Source organism: Myxocyprinus asiaticus, chromosome 50 (genome assembly GCF_019703515.2).
Source record: "Myxocyprinus asiaticus isolate MX2 ecotype Aquarium Trade chromosome 50, UBuf_Myxa_2, whole genome shotgun sequence".
Classification (NCBI taxonomy): Eukaryota; Metazoa; Chordata; class Actinopteri; order Cypriniformes; family Catostomidae; genus Myxocyprinus; species Myxocyprinus asiaticus.
The window spans coordinates 8,208,118-8,235,163 of record NC_059393.1 but is presented as its reverse complement, the minus strand read 5'-3'; the positions used below and the strand labels follow the sequence as shown (position 1 = coordinate 8,235,163).

Below are 27,046 nucleotides of genomic sequence, written 5' to 3'. Positions count from 1 at the left end.
GCTACTGTGTTCTTTTCTATAGTTCTCTAAAAGGGCATTTCAACACCTGGGAAACAGACAGGGATATTTTTAATTGTGAATTGTGGGTGTTGAGCTGTAGGACACAAGCGGTACAGACCTGTTTTGGGATCAGTTTTGCTCAGTGTGTGAGTTATACAACCACTTTCTTTTTGCAATTTTCAAGATTATGCTTTTATATTTTCAGAAATACACAGTGGCCCAAAGCCTTTCTGAACAAAATGCAGACTTTTTTTTTCTAGTTAATATTTGTAATTACCTTTAAGCAACTGGTCATTTTTAGAGGATGTATGAAGTCAGTTTCCCTCAAGTTCACACAGGTGTCCTAGCAGAGTAACCACAGGTGTAGTTCACCACATTAACAATGGACACGTCACACTAACGTTTGACAGCCAGAAAGTGGCAAAATAATTGAAGTGTGAGAGAAAATATGATAAAATACAGTATATATAAAAAAGAGACGGAAACAATGTAAGTGATTTGATTTGTCTATGCAAACAAATGAATGTGGAGGAGACACTGAGAATGAGAATGCAAGCTACATGCTTTTAGCTGCATTTTTACCAAATATATTTTGAGCATCATCGTGCCAGATCAGTTTGATAGAGATTTCTGTGGGTGTTGATGTTCCAGCATTTTAACAGGATTGTCACAGGATCTCGCTCAAACAGATAAAAGAAAAGTCTTTTTGTTAATCAAATTCATCAAAAAGTCTTCTTGAGCACAATCAGATTTCTGTTTTTTTATTATGTATTTTAGTCTTTAGTAATTTGTAATGTTCCTCTTGGAGCAAATTGACCTGGAAAATGACCTATAAAATGAATCATGTAACATTCTCTTCCATTCATCAGTAGCATGCCTAGGTAGTGAATTTATTTTTGTTTGTAGGTCATGGTGAGCTGCCAAAAATGCAATATTTACAGTGGTGAAGGGTGCTTAGGTCAGGGAAAAAAACACTTTGAGAGTCTGAGACAGCCAAGCCAAGCTAAACATCATGTTCTTTTATATGTCCAGACTGCAGAGGGACGATCATCAAATTTCATCTGAAGCCCAGCACTTTGTGAAGAGTGAAGAAAAATACAATCATGGTAGCAAACTAGATTTTTGAAATATTTTCTGAAGAATATGTGAGTTGCATTTGCCCATGAAAAACTCCACCACCATTAGTCTAGGGTGTTTTGAGAGGTTGCCAGGTCATTACCATGCTGTTGCTGAGGTGTTCTAGGTTGTTGCCAGTCAAAAGAGCCCACCCCCAAGTTTCCATAGTTTTGTCATTGGCATTGGCAGACTTTTGATGTGTGGCATAGGGTCTGGTCTACTTTACAGCTTAATGTGGCCAAGAATGGCCCACTTAGCAGACTGATCTCACAGTGAAATGTGAAATGGGAGATGTACTTTTCTTTAGCTAAAATTGGTCTGTGCAACCTGGAATTCAAAGCACTGCCCCCAGTGGCCAAAGTGGTAAGTGTTGTTGGGCGTATGGACAGGTGTGAGCTCCATTTTCTGAGTGAAATGTCCACAGAGAGGCGCCAAAGCCCACAACCCAAACCTAAACCTAACCGTATGTGAAGTAAAAATGTAATATTAGAGGGAAAAATGCAACCTCCAAATCACTCTCATCACATGATTATGTGAACGCGATTACTTCCTGGTTTTAAAACTGGATCCGGATTCAGATCATACTCGTAATGCACTTTCGGTCATGCCACAAAGGAAGGTAAAAACATTTGAGCCAATTCAAACCGATGACGCTTGTCAGTGAGTTAGCATAATGTGTCGATCCTAGGGTACTGCAACTCATGGAAACAACTTGCCAACTTCCCATGTGATCATGTTGCACTTATACAAGAAGAGACCATTTGACAGACAACCAATCACTGTTTAATTTCTAATCCCCTTTGTTTTTCTAATTCTGAAATGTTCTAAGTGCATAAAACCCTCCAGCCTTGATGTTGAACATTTTAACGCACGTTGGCAGGTGTCAAAAAGCTGTAATCTTGATGGGTTTCAATTGCGGCATGGAAATGGATTCTCATTGTGATTTTTGGAGCTGGAGCCATTTCTATTTCATTGTATCCAAAGATTAATGTATCTGAATGTCGCTATCATTTTGACAGATTGGGAAGTAGCAGAACCAAGAGATTCACCTTGTTCCAAATCAGGACAAAAAAAGACCAATCCTGCACTGAAAAATAACTCACAATGGAAAATCTCAAAGGGCTAGTCAGTCTAGCACACAAAACTAAGGATTAAGAAGATTCACTAATCGCAAAGTCGTCATAGTTTTGTAGCAAATATGTAGAGGGTGTATTTTCATGCTATTAAGTTTTCAACTGTAATTGGTTTTTGATTATTTTGGTAGTTGATGCTTAAAATGTCCTTCAACCATTTTTATCAACATCAAGTTTTTAAGCTGAATGGCATATGAATAAGGGAAGGATATTTCACCATTTCTTTTAGGTTGTGGACAAAATTGTGAATGGCTTCATTGTAAATGGTCATGCAATGTGACAAATACATTTTTAAAGGTACCAATATTTCATGTAGTCTCTCAACTAACAGAAGGTCATAAAGGCTGCATGCATAATAACGTCATGGTTACTTGTGTAACTTCCGTTCCCTGATGGAGGGAATGAGAAGTTGTGTCGATGTAGTGACACTAGGGGTCACTCTTGGTAGCCCGAGACACCTCTGGTCTTTGATAAAAGGCCAATGAAAATTTGCGAGAGGTATTTGCATGCCACTCCCCGGGACATACGGGTATAAAAGGAGCTGCCGTGCAACCACTCATTCAGGTTTTATGCTGAGGAGCTGAGACAAGGTCCGGCCATTTCAGCGGGTAGTTCAGCGTTGTGGCAGGAGGGACACAAAGTCTCATTCCCTCCATCAGGGAACGGAGGTTACACAAGTAACCATGACGTTCCCTATCTGTCACTCACTCAACGTTGTGTCGATGTAGTGACACTAGGGGTCCCTATACGAAATGCCGCAATTGGCTGAACTGTGTTACATGAACTGGCGGTGTGTGATGGGCAGACAACTGTGTGCCTCATAGCCAGCGCACCAGGCCAACATGTAACCTCCCCCAACATAGTTATGAGTGTCAAACGGCCCTTTGGGGACAAGTCAACTACCCAAAAGATAGAGACAGGCTAGCCCAGTCGTGGCCTCTTTTCCCCTTCATTTTTCCACTCCCTAAAAAAAGGGGGAATATCCGACTGGGCTGACCAGGTCTAGTTGGGGGGTGTCCCTCCCAAAGGGAGGACACCGCGGAGACCACACCTCACCCAGAGAGAGGGGGGGATATTTAAGGGGAAAATACGTCACATGGTCTTGCCGAACTATGTCAGAAGTATGTCATGTGGAGAAGTCTCATGGTAGATCCTACCCAACAGGGGAGGGGTTACTACAAACATGGAGACTGTGGCAGAGGGGGCTCTGCCCAAGGAAGATGCAGTTTGCCAACAGGGAAACGAATTAGCGGAAGATATACATCGCATGGGGTTACCTTACAGGGAACCGCCACATGCGGAGCACATTCCCCAGAACAGGGCTCTTAGTTAGCACGTGTACTGGGCTGGCAGCGAGTCTCTCCGAACACTTGACTGCCACAGGGCTCGGAGGAAGTCAACCAGGGAACACTACTGGGAATTAATGGAGCACGTCTTCAGCTCAGAGAAGGTAAAAGGCGCTATGTGCAAGCGATATACCCGGCTGGCTATCCCGGGCTTATCCGCTTGAATTGCATGCCACTACCCAGGACGAAACCGGTTCCACCCGGAAGTTGTAGAACCTCGCAAAGGTGTTGGGTGTTGCCCAGCCCACTGCTCTGCAAATGTCTGTTAGAGAGACACCCCTGGCCAGGGCCCAGGAGGCCGCTACACCCCTGATAGAATGGGCTCGTAGCCCTACCGGGGTGGCACGTCCTGGGCGTGATATGCCATAGCTATGGTGTCAATGAGCCAGTGGGCGATCCTCTGCTTGGAGACAGCACTTCCTTTCCACTGTGCACCAAAGCAGACAAAGAGCTGCTCAGAGATCCTAAAGCTCTGTGTGCGATCCAAATAGATGCGTAAAGCACGCACCAGACACAGCCCATCCAGGGGCCAGACATGGAGATTCCAGAGGTCTTGTCACGGGTGCCAGATGGTGCCCCATCCCTGAGAAAGAAGGTCCTTCCTCAGGGGAATTCGCCGGGGGGGGGGAGCTGTCGCAAGGAGCATGAGGTCCGAGAACCACATCTGGGTGGGCCAGTAGGGTGCTACCAGGACGACCTGCTCCTTCTCCTCCCTGACCTTGCACAGAGTCTGTGCAAGTATGGGGGAAACGCATATTTGTGCAGGCCAGGGGGCCAGCTGTGTGCCAGCGCGTCTATGCCGAGAGGTGCCTCGGTCAGGGCGTACCAGAGCGGGCAGTGGGAGGATTCTTGGGAGGCGAACAAGTCTACCTGTGACTGTCTGAATCTACTCCAGATCAGCTGGACCACCTGAGAGTGGAGTCTCCACTCTCCCCTGAGGGTAACCTGCCATGACAGTGCGTCTGCTGCAGTGCTGAGGTCGCTCAGGATGTGAGTTGCTCACACCAACTTGAGGTGCTGTTGACTCCAGAGGAGGAGACTGTGGGTGAGTTGTTACATACAACGAGAGTGCAGACCCCCTTGGCGGTTGACATATGCTACCATTGCTGTGTTGTCTGTCCGAACTAACACGTGCTTGCCCTGGATCAACGGCCGGAACCTCCACAGGGCGAGCAGAATTGCCAGCAGCTCAAGGCAGTTGATGTGCCAAGACAGCCGCGGGCCCGTCCATAAGCCTGCGGCTGCGTGCCCGTTGCAAACAGCGCCCCAGCCCGTTTGGAGGCGCGCTGTCAATGAGACTGAGTCCAACTCCAAAACCGAGAAAAGAGATGCTCTGAACCGGGAGGAGCTTGCTCTTTTCCCAGTTGACCTGAAGCCCTAATCAGCTGAGGTGCGAGAGCACCAAGTCCCTGTGTGGACACAACATGTCCCGAGAGTGCGCTAGGATTAGCCAATCATCGAGATAGTTGAGAATGCGAATGCCCACCTCCCTTAACGGGGCAAGAGCTGCCTCTGCGACCTTTGTGAAGATGTGAGGGTACAAGGACAGACCGAAAGGGAGGACCTTGTACTGATACGCCCGAAGCTCGAATGCAAACCGGAGGAAGGGTCTGTGTCGAGGTATAATCAAGACGTGAAAGTACGCGTCCTTCAGGTGTACCGCCGCAAACTAATCTTGATGCCGGACGCTCGCCAGAATGTCTGTGTAAAGCCTGGATCAGTACTCGCAGGTCCAAGATTGGCCGAAACCCACCACCTTTTTTTCGGTACGATGAAGTAGGGGCTGTAAAACCCCTTATTCATTTCAGCCAGAGGGACAGGTTCTATCGCACCCTCCCGTAGGAGGGTGGTGATCTCCGCGCGCAAGGTAGCAGCGTTTTCGTCCTTCACCAAGTGAAGTGGATACCGCTGAACCTGGGCGGATGCCTGGCAAACTGAATCGCGTAGCCGAGTCAGACGGTCCGGATCAGCCATCGTGAAGGATTGGAAAGTGCAAGCCACGCATCCAAGTTCCGCGTGAGGGGGACCAAAGGGACAACCTCGTCGGACGTACCGGCAGGTGGGGCCTCGCAGCGAGGTGGAGCTCGAGGTGCCACACCATGTCGTAGCCGTGCTGAGTCTAGGGACATTGAAGCACTTACCTGGCTCCTTGTGACCACCCCCGGAACAGCCTGGGATGGGGGAGGAAGAGGCCTGTCCTCGCAACCCGTGGAGACTGTCACATCGGGGGCAGATCTGTGCCACAGCTGGGCGCGCAGAGGTGGGGAGACCGCCGTTGGAGTGCCAATTCTGCAAGGGTAAAAAGGTAGACGGTGGTCATGATGACAGCCATGCACACCGGGTATGTGACCCAGGGAACGAGGAAACCGCTCTTTTGCTGAACTGTTGGGTACCGCAGCCACTTGGGCATGCGGCAAAATCAAATGAAAAGGCAACAAAAGATTCTCCACCCGGCCCTCCACCGGGGGATGGAGTGGTCTTCCTACCAGCTCCAAAGCAGTGAGTTTCGTCGACCCTGGGTCGCCCATCTCAGGGGCGATTCGTGGGTTCTTGGCGGCCGGCCGTGAGATGGGTGGCGTCTGCTTCCTGCGGTGGGCTCCATGCCGGGGCCGGGCCGAAGGGGCGGGCTGTGGCGGAGCCGGTGCAGTCACCACAGGGGGACGCCCTTGGCGACGAGCAGATGGGGTACAGGATCTTGAGCCGCTCCGGGGCAGGATAGCCTCTGTCTGCTGCTTCACCATTGAGAATTGCTGGGCAAAGTCCTCGACGGTGTCGCCGAATAGGCCAGCCTGGGAGATAGGGGCAGCAAGGAACCGTGTCTTGTTGGCCTCACCTATCTCGACCAGGTTGAGCCAAAGGTGGCGCTCCTGGTCCACTAATTTGGACATAGCCCGCCCGAGAGACTGCGCCGTGACCTTCATTGCCCGGAGAGCGATGTCGGTCGCTGAATGCAGTTCCTGCATCAGATCTGGGGTGGAACAACCCTCATGCAGTTCTTTTTGCACCTTAGCTTGGTGGACCTGCAGGAGAGCCATGGCATGCAGGGCAGAGGCGGCTTGTCCAGCAGCACTGTAGGCTTTGGTCGTCAGGGACGATGTGAACCTAGAGGGCTTTGACGGGAGCTTTGGGTGACTGCGCCAGGTGGTGGCGTTCTGCTGGCATAGGTGCACCGCGAGCGCCTTATCCACTGGGGGAATTCCGTATAGCCCCTAGCCGCCCCACCATCGAGGGTAGTGAGGGCAGGGGAACTGAGAAATCGGGACCGGGCAGTAAAAGGTGCCTCCCATAATTTTGTCAGCTCCTCGTGCACTTCTGGGAAGAAAGGCACTGGAGCGGGGTGTGGCTGCTTTGAGCGGCGCCGCGAGCCCAGGAACCAATCATCGAGCCATGAGGGTTCGGGGGAGAGCGGAGGGTTCCACTCTAGCCCGACACTCGTGGCCGCCCGGGAAAGCATGTCCATCATTTCCACATCAGCCTGTGACTGGGCAATCGTCCCCGAAGGGGGGAGCCCAGCTGAGGCTTCTGGGTCTGACTGGACAAGCCCGCTCTCCAATGCTGCGCTCGAGAGCTCATCAGCTTCGCGGGCTCCGAACAAGAGGTCGAACTCGCCATGAGACGAGCCGGCGGACTCATCCGGAAGCCCGATCGGGGCAGACGAGCATGCTGGGGAATGGGAGGTCCGCGGGGGGATACCCAGCGGAGGCGGTCCCATTGGGGTCCCCAAATCGCCCCCAGTGCTAGCCGCGCTGGCCTCATACCCGTAGGTAGAAGGACCAAGGCGGGGAGATGCTGGGGTGGCTTGCTTTCTTATGAAAGCAAGCCGTGACTGCAACGTTGCCATGGTCATGTTCTCGCAGTGAGAACATGAACCATCCACGAATGCTGTCTCCGTGTGGGTTGCGCCCAGACACGAAAGACAGTGATCGTGACTGTCTGAAGTTGAGAGGTAACGACCGCAACCAGGAATAACACACAAACGAAAAGGCATCTTTAAAAAGATGCGTCTTTAAAAAGACGTTCCGTGTGTGCCCAGGGGCACAGGAACGTCTTTTAGGAAAATATACTCTCTTTTTTCTGCCAAAGTGCCCAGGGGCGTTCTCTGCAGTGCACCAGTGCAGAGGAGGGAGAAGCCGCTGAAATGCGCCATCAGATCCAGCAGAGGTGAATGAACAGTCAGCTCAGTAAACATCGACCGTTCGGCTCTGAAGAGAAAATCTGAATGAGTGGTTGCACGCCAGCTCCTTTTATACCCGTATGTCCGGGGGAGTGGCATGCAAATACCACTTGCCAATTTTCAATGGCCTTTTATCAAAGACCAGAGGTGTCACGGGCTCCCAAGAGTGAACCCTAGTGTCACTACATCGACTCAACATCGAGTGAGTGACAGATAGGGAACTATAAAAATATATATAGAAATGCAGTTTAAAATAGTTTTAGATGGAGTATGTTACACCGCAGGACAGGCCAGCTTCCCAAAATGTTTAAAGTCTATATGATCTCTATTTCTAAAACACATGCTGTATACAGTATAAATACATCTGACACACTTACTGTGTGTGTGTGTGTGTGTGTGTGTGTGTATCAAAAACAAAATCAAAAACATTTTTAAAAGATAAATGTTTATTAAGAGATACAAATATTTTTTTCTCATTTTTTAGGTACTGTAAAATCTTTCATCGATACACTTGCTTTTTTCACTTACAGATATTCTTCAAAAATAAAATAAAAAATAGAACATTTCTAATCATTACTAAAGGTTATCTCTTGAGTTTATAAACACTGCCACTCTTAGCTATTCTTCAAAAATGGAAGGCTTTCAAGAGACGTGCAATAGAGAAAAATCGGTCAAGTCTCTGTTACGCTTGTATTAGAACCCTGAGACTGGACTAAAAAAAATTGCCTCTTTCAACATTATCATTGGATTTCAGTTTAAAATGTAATATAAAAGCTGAAGTGTGTAATTTCCACACCACTACCATCACCAAACAGAGTTGCAAAAGAAAATACTGTTTTCAAACAGGTTTCCCAAACACTCCCTCTGTCTGCCACTGGTAGAAAAAAACCCAGATATTCCTGCCCCAAACTCATGACATTAGTTGGGCCAATTTTGCTATGGCTGGATGTTTGGGATGCTCAACAAAAAGACCAATGCTTTCATAGAGCTTGTTGTGGGAAATTGATCTACGAATAGCTTAGCTGGTATAGGGAAAAGTATTTGAAAAACTCAATAAATTATTGCACACTTCAGCTTTAAGTTTCAGTTACACTTGGCATTACTACTGTACCAAGCTAGAAACTGTTGAAATCAATTGAACATCTCCCTATGTGATTGGCTGCAGTTCTGTTTTGTATAATTTTGAATAAAAGTATATTGAAGCTAAACTATGCAATTCATATAATGGCAGCAAAGAATCAAATTTATCATTTAGTTTCTTATTTAAAAAACTGCATTGAGTTTTTTGGTGTTAATATAGCATACCATATGTGGTAGCTTAAATTGGCCCCTGTTCATTGATTCTGACATTATACAACGCTACGTTGAGCACACACCCTTACCTTCAAATTATAAGTAATTCAACAAATCCAAGTACCAACGTTTTGGAAGAAAGGTGGAGAGAGTTATAATGCATATCGTTCTACAAAACATTGCACATTACAGTTCGCAGCAAGCTCTTTTTTTTTTTTTTTTTTGATTAGTTGTATATGTGATCTATTGGTAACTGTTGAATACAGTGACATTTTATTAAATGCAAAAGGCAAATGTGATGGGAAACAAAAAAATAAAAAATAAATAAACAGCTTAAATTTGATATACAAACAAAACAAAAGAAAAAAACCCTGAATCTATATGAAAATCTTGTCAGGCAGCTTCACATTCAACACCCCAAAATAAGAACGTGCTTGGTGCCTGTTAATGTGGCATGATATTTTTTATTAAATGTGGTACGTTGCAATGGCAGGCTAGCTAGCGTCTTCAATACTACTATTTTTTAATGCCAGATCCTAGACTTCTCCATGTTCGATAGTGGAAGAGACTACTAAGAATTAGTGTGACATGCATTTCCGAGGTTATACACCATGGGAAATGAACACTTACAAACAGTTAGACTTCATGTACATGAACTTTGCACCATAGTGGAGAATGTAGTGTCCTTTGTGCTAGTGGTTTAGTGCTTGAACATTACTCTGTAGACAAGCAGGGCTAACCAGTGAGATTCTTCCAGACAGCACAAACTCCAGTCTAAACGGTTTTTAGGACACACTTAGCATCATAAAATGAAAGATCTACAATAATGCATAACACTACCAAAACAACAACAACAATAACAACAAAAACAAAAAAAAACAAAAATTCTTTATAAGCATTTTTGTCATTTTCCAGTAAAAATTCCTTAAAAAAAAAAAAAAAAAAACATTTACTTGAGAAGAAAAATTGTGCAAGATATTAATACTTCATAGAATCTGACAAAAATGCATGAGGTTTATTGCTTAAAAATAAGAAATAACAATATGCCAAAGGGGTTTATGATATATTCTCTGTAAAAAGTCTTATCGTAACCAATTTTGCTTCGAAATATTTTTTTTAAATATTTTTTTTAAAGGAATATTCTGGCTTCAATATTAGTTAAGTTCAGTTGAAAGAATTTGTAGCACAATGTTGATTCCCACAGGAAAAAAATAAATCTATTCATCCCTCCTTTTCTTTAAAAAACCACAAATCTAGATTACAGTGAGGCACTTACAATAGAAGTATATGGGGCCAATATTTGAAGGGTTTAAAGGTAGTAATGTGAAGCTTATAATTTTATAAAAGCACTTATATTAATTCTTCTGTTAAAACTCATGTATTATTTGAGCTGTATAGTTGTTTAAAATTGTCGTTATTGTGGGATTACTGGGTTTACAGGTTTAAGTTGTCATGGCAACAAAGTTGTAAAATATAACTTTACACAGAAAAGGTTAGTAAGCGATTTTATAACATTAAAATCATTTAAACACAGATATCATTTACTGCTTGTGGCTATACTTCTAAAACACTGAGTATTTTAACATTTATGGATTTGCCCCATTGACTTCCATTGTAAGTGCCTCACTGAAACCCAGATGTTTGCTTTTAGATATTTTTACTGGAAAACAAGACAAAAAATACTGATTGAGAAAATGATTTTTGCACTTAAGGACTTATATCACTATTCAAAGTTTCCTCCCTAAAATGACGAACAGTTCATCACGGGAGAGGATAAGTGGATTTTTCTTTTTTTTTTAATGTGCGTACACCAACTTCACTTGTCAAACACGATTTACGTTCACTCTTTTACTGTTTATGGAGCCCTTTGTGGGATGTTTTTTTTTCTTTCATAATTTTAATCTAAAAATAAGCACAGCTCACTTCAATTCCAATATGTACAAGATAAAAGTTACAAAAATAGAACAGTCGTGGTTCTAATTTAGATACTGTTGTATGTGATCTCTTCTCACTCTAATAACAGTGACAATAATAGTAATATAATAATAGTAATTTGATAAAAATATTAAAAATACAGACAGAAAAAAATGTAACTTTCTCTGTAGAAAAACAAAAAACAAGGACTCCTAGTGCAGATGCGTAGCAATGTAAACCTGGTCCTACGACTATGTCAAAAGTTACAGAGTATATTTTATAACATATGTATATAGAATCACATATATATAATGGAAAAGCAGGACATTTGATTCCTCTCACAGAGAGCATTCACATCATAGTTTCTATGATGGTGTGGGTGGGCTTCATCAAGCCTCCATTCCAGTTGGGGTCCAGGGGCTGCGACAGCTCATTGCTTTTGGGCCGGTAGTCTTGGGGGCAAGAACTGGCCCCTCCCCTCACGGGTGCCGCCACAGCTTTGATCCTCTGGAGGGAAACATAAATGTAAGATATTAGCTCAGTCATTTACGACAGCTGATCTAAATGGAGGATGTCGATGGTAAAATAGTTTAGCAGAACATCTACATATGCATGTATTCGGCCTGATCTCCTGAAAATGGCATGACTGTGGCAACATTTTTGCAAAATAATATTACGTGGTTCATTACACGCAGTTCCGAATTGAAATGTGATCATGCCCGAAAAAGTTGGTTATGTTATGCAAACATTAAAATGTATCACCTTACAAGTCCTACGCTATATTAAATGTGTTTTGATTTCAAAAGTTAGCATTTTGTGACGAACAGGGCAAAAATAACTGATAATCTGCCATTTTATAACCTAGTGAGCTGCGTACAGTATTTATTGTTTTTAAAGTAGGTGGTAGTGGAGTGCATTTTCAAAAGTCTCCACTTTCAGCGGAGAAAAATGATGTTATGGTGTGCTGTTTAATGCATTTTCAAATGAAAAAGGATTAGTATGGATGTGGCCTAAGATACTGGCCAAAATCTTGATTTTGAGAAGACAGTACCTGAATACCTGAATGTACTGTGCCAAGGTCAGAGAGAATGGTGGTGATGAGTCCAGAGAATACAACAGACAATCTTTGTGTGTGCTATGTACTGCATATTTATGTTTATTAGAATATTGCTGTTAGCTTAGGAACATTCTAACTTCAAACTTTTAACCTACTGCTAACCTACAGTATTTAAACCAATAGCGAGTTGAGTTTTCTATGAGGTTTACGCAAGAAGTATTATTTGTGTGATGCACTAAATTGCTGCCTATGTAGATCATATGAGTTTGCATTTCAGCTAGCATAATGCCTTATAATGTAGCTGCCTATATAGGAAGTGGACAGCAAGTCAGCTCACTAGGTTTGGAAAGCAGCTTTCACCTGAATGTCTTAAGAGAAAAGCTAAACAATCTTGTCCTTCGCAACAAATGACTCACCTCTATGAGCGGCCCATCCGATTGAATGATTTTGATCACAACCACCATTGGTATGCAGATCATGGACGCAAGGGCGAGGGTCCAGCCAACTCCAATGGACCAATCCGGGTACTCGTAGACTTTGTTGTACCTCAAGGGTGTATACTTGACCAATGAGAAGACAAAGCATCCCTGGAACAAGAAACAAACAAAGGGTCACTGCAGTGTACTACAACAATCCAGGGCTCATGCAATTGCAGGCGTGTCCTCCATTGGTGTTCCATTGGTATTCTTGACAGGCAATTGAAAACTGATTAATAAAAATGGCAGTAAGAAATGCTTCACTCTGCCTAAACGAGTTAAAACTATGAAAATATCAGTTCAGTGGATTATCAAGAGTTCACAAAGCTTCCAATACACCTAGACTAGTTAATCCGCTGCAAACGAGCAGTTTAACCTAAAGGATGATAAAAAGCCTTGTCACTCCTGAAAGGCAATATGGCTTTACATAGGGAAAGGATTTCCTTTGTCCCCTATAGCCCTTTAGAGTTAAGAGAAAGGTACATTCATGATCTCATGGAAACTAATCCAGCACTTATCCTCAGATTCTTTCATTCATTCTGTTTTGGCCGGCAGATGGTCACCCCATCTGGAGCTCTGTTACAGTGAGTGGGGAGTCGGATTTTTGCAGCAATCCAAAGCGAAAAAGCAGTCTTTGCATGTTGTCCCTGTGGGTAAGGGAGGTAATGCACACAATCCTAAATTGAACAGCGTAAAATGCTTTCACAGGACTCAACAAGCCACATGATTAGATGCACGGATTGACTGTCTCAGACACGGAGGCAACTGAGATTCATCCTCAGTCACTATGCCACCACAAGGACTTAGAGCGCATTGGGAATTCAGCATGCCAAATTGAAAAAAAAAGAAAAAAAGAAAAAAGAAAAGGACAATCAGGTCCAAAAGACATTCTATGCAAGTACATGAAAGCAGACACTTGAAGCTAAGCAAGTTCGTTTTCCCGAAGTGTTGCGATGAAAATGTGTCAAATTAGCAATTTATACCACAACGCAACTACGTTTCGCATTCGAAGAATGCCACAAGGGACACCATAGTGGGCAGCAGCATAAACTGTCTTCTTCTATGGTAAGTTCTATCTGTCAGACCAACTACTGTCATGGTTGAGCAACAGTTTGAAAAATCTTGCTGTGTAAAGCAGGTAAAGTTATACAAAGTCAACAGGTTTATTGATAGCTCTCTGAATAATAACATCGGGTTTGTTTGACTTTTGAAAGTAACTCAAGTAATGCAAGAACGCATATTATGTATGTAAAACAGAGCCATGTGCTTTCACGCCTGCATTCGCATACATCTGTAAAGTTTGTTTCTGGCCTAAAGCCTATTTTAAGGACTCTATTTAACTGAGAAAAAAAAACTTACCACACACAGAAAAGGTGTGATTACAGTCCAGCTCCACTTCATCCAGGGATTTGGTCTGTAACCAATCATCTCTTCAATTGCATCATAGAAATTATCAGCGCCTGTGAGAAAGAGGAATATGCTGAGGTATGACCTATGCAACACAGTTAGTACATTGGTTTAATTCATGATTTTAAGGATTAGTTCACCCAAAAAAGAAAATTCTTTCACAATTTATTCACCCTCATGCCATCCCAGATGTGTATGACTTTCTTTCTTCTGCTAACACAAATGAAGATTATTTCAGCTCTGTAGGTCCATAATACGCAAGTGAATGGGTGCCAAATTTTTGAAGCTCCGAAAAGCACTTATAGCCATCATAAAAGTAATCCATAAGACATAAGGATTAATTAATGTCTTCTGAAGCGAAACGTTAGGTGTGTGTAAGAAATAGATCCATTTTTAAAACTTTTTTTTACAAACAATTCACGAGGGTCGAGGTCAAGCACGTTGGCAAGTTTATGCGAGAACTGCCACGTGAAATATGAAAAAAAAAAAAAACGGAAGCGCAGTGTTGTTTAAAACAGAGAAGCATAGATAATCATACACACATGCCTCATTCGGCTGGTTTGGATACGTCAACTGCGGCGCCATCTTGGCACGGTCAACAAGGAGAGCTGTTTGAATCGGTTTGAATGATGCCTCAGACTGAGCTCCTTGTTCAGACCGCTGCATAAACTGCTTTTGTGTGGAAACAGTATTGCGGTCAATAAAAACAGCTGCTAATAAGGGATCTACTTATGAATATATATGCAAAGGAGGCTTTCGCGCTTATGTCACACAAAAGGCAGTTTGAACTCACCCTCATCAACGAGCTGGCCGGAAGCGAACATTTTTAGTAAAAAAAGTTTTAAAAATTGATCTAATTCTTACAAACACCTAGCGTTTCGGTTCAGAAGATATTAATTAGACCACTGGAATCGTATGGATTATGTTTATGATGGTTATATGTACTTTTTGCAGCTTCAAAAAGTTGGCATCCATTCACTTGTATTTTATGGACCAACAGAGCTGAAATATTCTTCTAAAAATCTTCATTTGTGTTCTGCTGAAGAAAGACAGTCATCCACATCTGGGATGGCATGAGGGTGAGTAAATGATGAGAGATTTTTGGGTCAACTATTTCTTTATGGCTGTACTAATAATACTCAATATGCATCAAACTGTCCATAGGCGTGCCTGGTGAAATACAAAGGCTAAATCTGTTGTGCTGTAGATTGTGGATACATTACCAGGAATATCCTGCATAATAAAGAGCATCAGTGAATCTACCTGCTTGCTGGTTTTAAGCCAATTAAGCTGCAGCTTGTTATCAACAGGAGTTGGCTTATACAGACCTATTCAGAGCTCGTTTCGATTTTTAAATCAAGATCATGACAGTAAGGAACAAAGAGCTTCTGTACCTTTTTTAGAACAAGGCTAAATCGCACAGCTGAAACCCTGTTTTGAGCACTAAATCTTTGCTGTAATTCATCAATATCTGTTTTAACAAAGTACCACACCTGAGCTGCAATTTCATGGGTCAGTAACAATTATTAATTCATTTTGTAGGAGAAAGTATTTTGTTAGCAATGAGGGACTTGTCTCATCTCTCAAGAAAATGGTACTCATTTTGCTGGCACCTTCCATGAAGAGGATACAATGCTATGTTATGACATCAAAACACTTTAATATAGCGCATTACTTGTAAGGCAGTACATTTTAATGGAGTGTAATGTAGTGGTGGTGGCATAGTGGGCTAAAGCACATAACTGGTAATCAGAGGGTTGCTGGTTTGATCCCCACAGCCACCACCAATGTGTCCTTTAGCAAGGCACTTAACTCCAGGTTGCTCTGGGGGTATTGTCCCTGTAATAAGTACACTGTAAGTCGCTTTGGATAAAAGCGTCTGCCAAATGTATAAATGTACATTTTAACATTTGCATTACATAACCAACAACTTTTCCAAGCTTGTTCAAGTGTGATCAAATTGTGCGGTAGCTCAACTGCAATCCAAAGGAAAAGAGGTATGAGTCTTGAAGAGCATGCAAGAAAGTGTCATAGAAGCAACACAAAATACCATGGTTGCTTCAGCAATTGCAATTTACATCTCACATTTGTTTTTTATGACACTACTGGTTAGGTTTACCTTTAAGGTTTAGGGATAGGAGGTTTGATTTGTTGATTTAAAATTCGATAGATCATTAACCTTAAAAAAGTCAGCTGTTTGGGTGAAAATTTTACTTGCTTTTAGTGCCACACAATGGACAGTTCACTTTGGAACTGCCACAATGTAATGTAATGAACATGTAATGAACTACGCAATGTTTTGGATAAATTTATTTTCATGAGATCAGACTGCATATTTATGAAATAAGTCAAATGTTCTATTAAAATAAACAAAATAATGAGTAACAGGGATCTAAGTAGCATGGTTGCAGATTTGGCCTAAATTAAGCTAGCACTCAGTAGGGACTGCCTACTGTACTTTAGGACCAGTTGTTGCTTTGTAGTTACTGAAAAACTTGTATTTCCTGTAAATAGAATATAATTATTTGTTTGGTCATTTTTCTTACAATTACAACAGGATTGGTAACAGGATTGAATAACTGAGCTTGATGCAGTCAACAATATATATATATTATTGTTGACTGCATCAAGCTCAATTATTCAATATACAGTTGTGCTCAAAAGTTTGCATACCATTGGAGAATTGGTAATATATGTACCATTTTTAAAGAAAACGTGAGTGAGCAGGCAAAACACATTTCTTTTATTTCTTATGGGATTCATATTCAACTGTAGGTTATAACAGACTGGCACAAACATAAAACAAAACATGGCAACAAAGAATAAAATGAAATGACCCCTGTTCAAAAGTCTGCATACCCTTAGTTCTTAATACTGTGTATTGCCCCCTTTAGCATCAATGACAGCGTGCAGTCTTTTGTAATAGTTGTCTATGAGGCCCCAAATTCTTGCAGGTGGTATAGCTGCCTATTCGTCTTGGCAAAATGCCTCCAGGTCATGCAAAGTCTTTGGATGTCTTGCATGAACCGCACGTTTGAGATCTCCCCAGATGGCTCGATGATATTAAGGTCAGGAGACTGTGATGGCCACTCCAGAACCTTCACCTTTTTCTGCTGTAACCACTGGAGGGTCAACTTGGCCTTGTGCTTAGGGTCATTGTCGTGCTGGATAGTCCAAGAGTGTCCCATGCGCAGCTTTCGTGCAGAAAAGTCTAAATTGTCTGCCAGTATTTTCTGATAACATGCTGCATTAATCTTGCCATCAATTTTCACAAGATTCACCGTGCCTTTAGAGCTCACACACCCCCAAAACTTCAGTGAGCCACCACCATGCTTCACAGTGGGGATGGTATTCTTTTCACTACAGGCCTTGTTGACCCCTCTCCAAACATAGCGCTTATGGTTGTGACCATAAAGCTCTACTTTGATCTCGTCACTCCAAATTACAGTGTGACAGAAGCTGTGAGACATGTCAATGTGTTGTCAGGCATATTGTAACCGGGCTTTTTTGTGGCATTGGCGCTGTAAAGGCTTCTTTCTGGCAACTCGACCATGCAGCTCATTTTTGTTCAAGTATCCTGGTATTGTGCTCCTTGAAACAACCACACCATCTTTTTCCAGAGCAGCCTGTATTTCTCCTGAGGTTACCTGTGGGTTTTTATTTGTATCCCAAATTCTGGCAGTTGTGGCTGAAATCTTTCTTGGTCTACCTGACCTTGGCTAGGTATCAAGAGATCCCCAAATTTTCCACTTCTTAATAAGTGATTGAACAGTACTGACTGGCATTTTCAAGACATTGGATATCTTTTTATATCCTTTTCCATCTTTATAAAGTTCCATTACCTTGTTACGCAGGTCTTTTGACAGTTCTTTTCTGCTCCCCATGGCTCAGTATCTAGCCTGCTCAGTGCATCCATGTGAGAGCTAACAAAATCATTGACTATTTATACACAGACACTAATTGCAATTTAAAAAGCCACAGGTGTGGAAAATTAAACGTTAATTGCCATTTAAACCTGTGTGTATCACCTTTTGTGTCTGTAACAAGGCCAAACATTCAAGGGTATGTAAACTTTTGATCAGGGCCATTTGGGTGATTTCTGTTATCATTATGATTTAAAAAGGAGCCAAACAACTATGTGATAATAAATGGCTTCATATGATCACTATCCTTAAATAAAAGACCAGTCGTATTTTCAAAATCAATGCCAAAAATTCACAATTTCTGCCAGGGTATGCAAACTTTTGAGCACAACTGTATATATATACACTACCGGTCAAAAGTTTTGAAACACTTATTCTTTATTATAATTTTTTTTCACATTTTTGAATAATATTAAAGTCATCAAATCTATGGAATAACATAAATGGAACTATAGGAATAATGTTGTGACTAAACAAAATCCAAAATAAATCAAAGCTGTGTTATATTTTTGCATCTTCAAAATAGTCACCCTTTGCCTAGAATTTGCAGACATGTACTCTTGACATTTTCTCAACCAACTTCTTGAGGTATCACCCTGGGATGCTTTTTAAACAGTATTGAAGAAGTTCCCATCTATGTTGGGCACTTATTGGCTGCTTTTCTTTATTATTTGGTCCAAGTCATCAATTTCAAAAAAAAAATAAATTTTTTAATAAAATGTTAGTTTTATAATTAAATAAATTAATATGGTGGCACAATTACATTTTTGTCTACAAAACTAATTTCAAATATTTAAGCATACGCCTTCAGATCAATGATTTTAAGATCATGAGAAACATTTCAGTCAAGTGTTTCAAAACTTTTGACCGGTAGTGTATATACACAGTATATATAAATGATGATATTGTCTACTTGTGTTCCCACTTCCAAGGTGTTGCATTTTAATGCAAATTTTGAAATAGACGATAACAGAGTGGCACGCAAATATGGGATACAGCTGAATATACAGTATATCTACTGAATTTATATAAAAATTCTCATCTACAATTAATTAAAAAAGTAACATTCAAACATAATAATGCACAAAAGCTATGAAAAATACAAATTCAAACCATTTCAAAATTATGACTGTTAGTTTTATTTGTTTAAAATTACAGGCAAGAACAAGTCCAGTGAGGTAGGACAGCCCCAAATTTGGGGTGCCTTTGGAATGTTTAAAACTAGCTAATTTTAACGCTATGATAATTTTATGTTAAATAATACTTTTTTCTAACATATCTAAAATTATCTCTCTGACGGAAATGAGATTAACACCTTTATTCATTTTTTTTATTATTATTTTAAAGTAACAGAACACAAATTGTACCCTATTCATGGAAAGTGCCTGCTACAGTTTAAAATATACCACTACATGATATTCATAGAAGTTACATTTTCTGCGCTCTTGTTGTTGGACTTACCATAGACCCAGGCTACAGCAATACATTCAAAGAAAGCAACCCATAAAAGGCACACGCCACTGGCTGCATAGTAGTCAAAGAGTTGAAACACATACATTCCACCCTGAAGAAAAGACAAAAAAACAAAACAAAAGAAAACTGAGTAGGCTCTAGCACATGGTATAATTGCAGTCACAAAAGCTGACACAATAGAAGACTGTTATGTCCATTACCATCTCCAAGAGGGGGGTTGGCTGAACAGTTGACTAGTTTTCTTTTAGTAACAAACACTTTTGTTGCACTATGCATTCAGGAGTGACATAATACATTATGTCACGGAAAAAAATGGGACAGTGTGGCCTAAGCCACAAAATAGCATTCCCAGTTAATCGCCATTCCGGGGGCTTAGCAATCAAGGGCCACCCATTGAAATGGGCAGAGGAATCTTAAATGTGCAATGCATTGTCAGACCAAGCCCTGGTCTCCTAATATAGCAATAAGGTTCCTCTGTGGAATTCTCACTGCTCAAAGCAGGTCAGGCCATCCATAAAAAGACATGGAAGTGGAGGAGATAAGGCACTGCATGGAGTGAAGGACCCTTTCCTATTGGGAGAGAGCTTTGGCTCTAGATCTAGAATAAGTGTGGCGTAACTCTTGATTACAGGAACTGAGGGTTTGGTTGAGGGCCACATACTATCAAATGACAATGTCACTAAAATCCTAAAAGGAAAACATATGGTGTCGGACCATTCAACTAAGCTGTATTTGATACACTCTCTATTTAGCCAGGAGAAACTAGCTGGTCCAATATGTGGCCCAAGTGGTAAAGACTAGAATTAGAAAGTTTTTTTAACTGTGTAACTGGTTTTAACTAATGTGTCAAAAAAAAAAAAAAAAAAAAAAAAAAAGATCACTTAAAGAAAAAGAAAAAGAATCTCATGTCGTTTCAAACATGTATGCTGCTTTTTATCTGTGGATCATAAAAGGAAAATGTATTCTGAATCTACATGCTGCTCTTTTCCCTGCAATTATAGTATCAAGTAATAAATAAATAAATAAATAAAATGAGAAAAGTATTCAATACAACTTGTATACCATAAGTTAAGACGAATCGAAATCATTAAACTGAATTGGAATGTAAACTGCAATTGTCTTCCCAGCCCTAGGTGAAATGATCAAAAGCCCCACAACAAAATGCTTGAGGGTGACACAGTCCCATATCGAAGTGCTTATGCGTCCCGTATACGGAAAGTTGGTTCTGCTATAAAGTGAAGCACTATCCACTGCCATTTTATTGAAAAGATGGAGGGCTATCTTCATTAAAACATCTCCTTTTGTGTTCCACATACAAAACAAAAAAAGGTCAAATGGGTTTGGAAAAAGAAGAGGGTGAATAAATTGACAATTATTTTTAGTTTTTGGTGAACTATTTCTTTAAAGGAATAGTTCACCCAAAAATGACAATTCTCTCATCATTTTCTCACCCTTATGCCATCCCAGATGTTTATGACTTTCTTTCTTCTGCTGAACACAAATGAAGATTTTTAGAAGAATATTTCAGCTCTGTAGGTCCATACAATGCAAGTGAATGGGTGCCAAAATTTTGAAGCTCCAAAATCCACATAAAGCAAGCATGACAGTAATCCATATGACTCCAGTGGTCATATCCATGTATTCAGACACAATATGATAGGTGTGGTGAGAAACAGATCAATATTTAAGACATTTTTGATCATAAATTCTCCTCCCTGCCCAGTAGGGGGCGATATGCATGAAGAATGTTATTCACCACAAACAGAAGAAGGAGAAAGTGAAAGTGAAGGAAAAATGACTTAAATATTGATCTGTTTCTCTCCCACACCTATCATATTGCTTCAGAAGTTATGGATTTAACCACCAGAGTTGTCTGGAGTACATTTATGTTGCCCTTAAGTGGATTTTAGAGCTTCAAAAATTTGGCACCCATTCACTTGCATTGTAAAGAACCACAGAGCTGAGATATTCTTCCAAAAATCTTAGTTTGTGTTCAGCAGAATAAAGAAATTTATACACATCTGGGATGGCATGAGGGTGAGTAAATAATGTGAGAATTTTTGGGTGAACTAACCTTTTAAGAAAAAAGAGAGTATTGCTAGTGTACAGTACTCACCTTGGTGACCATTGTAAGTCCCAATAGGTAGCTCATGAAACACACAATAGCTATGAAAATTTCACGCCGATATCCCTTCCGTAGGAAGGATGGATACAGATCCACTAGGGATGTGATCTGCCCTTCCACTTCGACAAACTGGGAAAAGAAAACAACACTGTCAGCTCTACTGGTTTGCTGTGTGCTGACTTAAGCTGAAATGTTTTAACCATATATCTACATACATTTTAGGCGGCTTTTCTGTCTGTTAGCTTTGAGGCTAAAAGTTGACAAAATTGAGGACATCATCTTGTACACACTTTAGAATGAGAATGTCCCTCCCCTAATACAACCTGCCATGACAAGCAATAGTAACAAATCGTGGTTCACAGCTGTGATGTAAACTAAAAGGTTATTGGCTTTTGCAACTTCCTGTTTCAATAGGAAATGCATCAACAGAGGAAAGAAAGTGTACTCTCAGTTTGGTGGAACTATAAGGAGAGACATACAGTAGTAAAAGGAGTCCATTACCCAAGTACTGTACGCTCACAAGTACTGTACAAAGTAATCCCTTTAATGTGACATAGTACAGCTTAGCGAGTATCATTTTAGAGAAACATATTTTATTTAGCCATTCGAGCCTTGGTACAGTAAACTCCCATGATGTGGATGGATACTTATTTAGCAAAGTGTTCAATTTCACTGGAGCTGAGAAATGTGATAGTACACGGCTCCAACTGTTGCATGGACGATTAGCTGCAAACAAAGTTTTTTTCTTTCTTTTTCTGTTCGTTATTTTCTCTCTCCTGCACTATGACAACTTGCTTAACTGTTGTGTTTAAAAGATTGCAAAGGAGAAGAGGTTAATAATCTGGACAGGAAACACATTCTAGATGTTCATATTCTAGAGAGCATCTGATTGGACAAAAATCTGTGTGGTACAAGATGAGTCATCATCAGTTTGGTCAGAAAAAGGCAGTATATTTTAAATGCCTACGTATATCTGCAAAAAAAATTAAAAATTATAATTTTTGGATTACACTAGCATATACTGATGCTGTCTTAAATGCTACTAAACATGGACTAAAAGCCACATAACTCACATTTTTAATTCATGGGGTCTTTAAAGCATTACCAGAGTGACATTTTGGTAGTGCTTGGATAAAAATCACTACAGGGACATTTCTCTTATGAAACTGGGCTAGGCTGAACAAATCAATGTCTTGCCGTGTCATTTCTACTCATGATATTTAAGCTGTTTAGCATAAAATTCTTTCTTTTGACTTTCAATTTACCTGACTGTCGAGGCCCAACAGCAGAAGCATGACGAAAAAAAGAATGGCCCAAAATGTAGGCAGTGGCATCATAGTGACGGCTTTAGGGTAAGCAATGAAAGCCAAGCCAGGACCTATTGGGTAGAAAACAGAAAGAGGGGGAAATGGAGAGAACACAATTAGCAAGGCTAGCCATTTGCACACTTTGATCTATGCCGCTGTGGCGCGTTTCATCATTGGTACAGACCAAAAGGAAATATGAAAAGAAAAATAGAGCGAGTATCTACAGTGCATCAGGAAAGTATTCACAGCGCTTCACTTTTTCCACATTTTGTTATGTTACAGCCTTATTCCAAAATGGATTAAATTCATTATTATCCTCGAAATTCTACAAACAATACCCCATAATGACAAAGTGAAAGAAGTTTGTTTGAAATCTTTGCAAATTTAAAAATAAAAAATGAAAAAAAAATAAAATAAAAATCACATGTACATAAGTATTCACAGACTTTGCCATGACACTCAAAATTGAGCTCAGGTGCATCCTGTTTCCACTGATCATCCTTGAGATGTTTCTACAACTTGATTGGAGTCCACCTGTGGTAAATTCAGTTGATTGGACATGATTTGGAAAGGCACACACCTGTCTATATAAGGTCCCACAGTTAACAGTGCATGTCAGAGCACAAACCAAGCCATGAAGACCAAGGAATTGTCTGTAGACCTCCGAGACAGGATTGTATTGAGGCACAGATCTGGGGAAGGATACAGAAAAATTTCTGCAGCATTGAAGGTCCCAATGAGCAAAGTGGCCTCCATCATCTGTAAATGGAAGAAGTTTGGAACCACTAGGACTCTTCCTAGAGCCGGCCACCCCGCCAAAGGGCCTTAGTCAGGGAGGTGACCAAGAACCCGATGGTCACTCTGACAGAGCTCCAGCGTTTCTCTGTGGATAGAGGAGAACCTTCCAGAAAAACAACCATCTCTGCAGCACTCCACCAATCAGGCCAGTATGGTAGAGTGGCCAGACAAAAGCCACTCCTCAGTAAAAGGCACATGACAGACCGTCTGGAGAAACAAAATTCTCTGGTCTCTTTGGCCTGAATGGCAAGCGTCATGTCTGGAGGAAACCAGGCACCGGTCATCACCTGGCCAATACCATCCCTACAGTGAAGCATGGTGGTGGCAGCATTATGATGTGGGGATGTTTTTCAGCGGCAGGAACTGGGAGACTAGTCAGGATCGAGGGAAAGATGAATGCAGCAATGTACAGAGACATCCTTGATGAAAACCTGCTCCAGAGCGCTCTGGACCTCAGACTGGGGTGAAGGTTCATCTTCCAACAGGACAATGACCCTAAGCACACAGCCAAGATAACAAAGGAGTGGCTCCGGGACAACTCTGTGAATGTCCTTGAGTGGCCCAGCCAGATCCCAGACTTTAACCCGATTGAACATCTCTGGAGAGATCTGAAAATGGCTGTGCACCGACGCTCCCCATCCAACCTGATGGAGCTTGAGAGGTCCTGCAAAGAAGAATGGGAGAAACTGCCCAAAAATAGGTGTGCCAAGCTTGTAGCATCATACTCAAAAAGACTTGAGACTGTAATTGGTGCCAAAGGTGCATCAACAAAGTATTGAGCAAAGGCTGTGAATACTTATGTACATGTGTTTTTTTTGTTTTGTTTTTTTTTTTATAAATTTGCAAAGATTTCAAAAACTTCTTTCACGTTGTCATTATGGGGTATTGTTTGTAGAATTTTGAGGAAAATAATGAATTTAATCAATTTTGGAATAAGGCTGTCACATAACAAAATGTGGAAAAAGTGAAGCGCTGTGAATACTTTCCGGATGCACTGCACATGACAAAGTGATCATGCCAGGCAATATTACTGCCAATGGTTTGCTGTAAGTCCAATGACTCTGTTTCATCACAGTTTCTTGAGAAATGAGCATCATGATGTTAGCTTCAGCTAATATCGAAATCTAGAAACGTGACTTTCTAAGTCTCATACGAATAGTGCAATTTCCCTTGTATAACACTATTATTGTACATAGGGTATTGCATAAAAATCCAACAAAGAGGCAACATCCAAACATCTCCTCTTGCTAACATTACTGCAACATCAGTAAAAAAAAAAAAAAAAAACAGAAAACCTGTTCAACAGAGGTTAAATAACAGCATAGCACAAACAGTACACAGTATAATAAAACCAAAGAACAAATTAAAACTATGACCAAAGTACCACAGCGTCAATGTACTGGCGCACTATGACTGCCGTCGCATCATCCAGGTGGATGCTGCACACTGGTGGTGGTTGAGGAGAGTCCCCTGTTCACTGTGTAAAGCGCTTTGAATGTAGTGTCAGAAAAGCGCTATATAAATATAACATTCATTCATTAAGTGTCCAAGTAAAATAAAATGCACTTTTGCAGAGTCAGGTAGCTGCTAGACTTCTCTCAACTCCTACATTAGAGGCTCGTCTTTACACCAACCTCTTTTTTACTTCTTGGCATTTGTAATGTTTAGTTTAAAAAAAGTATCCAACCAAATCATACAGAAAGACTTCCTGTTATGAATCCTGTGGGTCAGTACAAACTTAACTGTGCTAATGTGCACAGAGGTTCAAGTAAAGTTTAAGTTTGTCTGCAGTATAAACAAAGTGATAAAGATGTATCTTTCATGCATCTCGCTTGAGCCAGACACACTTAGAACAGAGTCTCCACTGAGACTGGCCAAAGCATGAACACATTTGAAAACAGTAAGAAAGCAATCAATCCATCAATGGATCTCTCTCCTTGTTAAGCCTATTAAACATGACATTGAACCACAGAAGAAACAACATTTATAAATCTTAATACAGTATGAGAGATGAAAACATCTCGGTTACGTGAAATGTAACTCCCTGAGTGGGAACGAAATGCTGCGTAATTGCATTGGGACATGCCCTGAATGTCACGTGGTCTGAAGCCCTTGTACAATCACACCAATTTATTGGCTGGTGGCACTTAAGTGATGCCCCCTAGGGACTTATGTCACGGACTCCATAAAAGCGCTCACTTTGGCACCATCGAGTCTGATTTTCTGCAGGAAGGCACGAGCCTATGCAGCTGCTAGAGAGTATGGACAGCTTACTCAGCATCTCGTTCCCACTCAGGGAACCAGGGTTACATTTCACATAACCGAGACATTCCCTTTCGTAGGAACTCAAGCTGCGTAATCGCATTGGGAATGATATACATTCACGCCATGCGAACAGTAGCTGCCAACTGTCTACGTCCGTGTGGAAAGCATATAGCGGCGCACAAGCGAGCTAAAACGTCTGGATAAAACAGAGAAAATTATGAGTTTACTCCTGTTCCAACAGAGAGAACCTGGGAAGCAGGAGTCAAACCCTCATCCAAATTATAAAATCTAACAAATGTATGCGAAGAGGATCACCCTGCCGCCATACAAATGTCCTCCAGGGACGCACCTCTAGCCAAAGCTCAAGAGGATGCCATGCTCCTCGTAGAATGGGTTTGAATACCCGAAGGTGAAGGTATACCGTGTGCTTCATAACCACTTGAAACTGCATCAGTAAGCCAATGAGACAGTCTTTGCTTGGACACTGAAACACCCCTGTTGCGGCCACCAAAGCACATAAACAACTGCTCTGACTTATGCCATCGGCTATTATGGTCAACATAAACTTGCAGCACCTGAACTGGCAAAAGCATATGCAATCTTTCATGAACCTCCAACTCTATAGAAAGCCTGAAAATGAATAGTCTGCAAGCACAATGATGTAGAAACGACCTTGGGCAAATAGCCCAAATGAGGTCTTAACACCTCTCTTAAACACCCAGGCGCAAATCCATACATAAGGGATTGTTCGACAGGGCATGCAAATCAACCACCCTTTTAAACTATGCCAATGCTACTAGCAGGGCCATTTTAAGAGTAAGAAACTTATCAGTGACTGTTGCCAAGGGCTCAAATGGAGCACCCGAGAACACCTCTAAGACAACAAATAAATCCCATAAGGGAACATGGACGGGATGAAAAGGTCTATGCCTGCGTACCTCGCGCATAAAACGAGAGACAAGAGAATGTCTACCGATAGAGACTCCATTGATAAGTGCATGCTCAGCCACTATAGCGGAAACATAGACTTTAAGTGTTGCCGGGGCAACCCCGGCCCAAAAACACTCTTGCAAAAAAACAGCACTGTACCGACAGGGCACTGAACTGGATTTTCACCTCGTGCTGTACACCAAGAAGAAACAATACGCCACTTGAACATATAATGCTTCCTAGTTGATGGAGCTCTAGCATTCAAAATGGTATCAACCACAGTGGGGGATAACCCATCATTCAAAAGAG

At 41.5% G+C, this 27,046-nt stretch overlaps 1 protein-coding gene across 1 annotated transcript in view; it reads right to left on the bottom strand.

The window, feature by feature from the left end:
* Positions 1–8,195: 8,195 nt before the first annotated feature.
* The window catches only part of LOC127438698 (sodium- and chloride-dependent taurine transporter-like), a 41,292-nt gene continuing 22,441 nt past the window's right edge, over positions 8,196–27,046 (bottom strand). Inside the window, exons 9-14 of the mRNA XM_051694480.1 lie at positions 22,703–22,815; positions 21,429–21,566; positions 19,301–19,403; positions 13,869–13,969; positions 12,450–12,620; positions 8,196–11,483 (exon numbers count right to left, since the gene is read on the bottom strand). Coding sequence (XP_051550440.1) covers positions 11,328–11,483; positions 12,450–12,620; positions 13,869–13,969; positions 19,301–19,403; positions 21,429–21,566; positions 22,703–22,815 — 782 coding nt within the window. The 3' untranslated portion in view covers positions 8,196–11,327. The remainder of the gene's footprint in view (positions 11,484–12,449; positions 12,621–13,868; positions 13,970–19,300; positions 19,404–21,428; positions 21,567–22,702; positions 22,816–27,046) is intronic.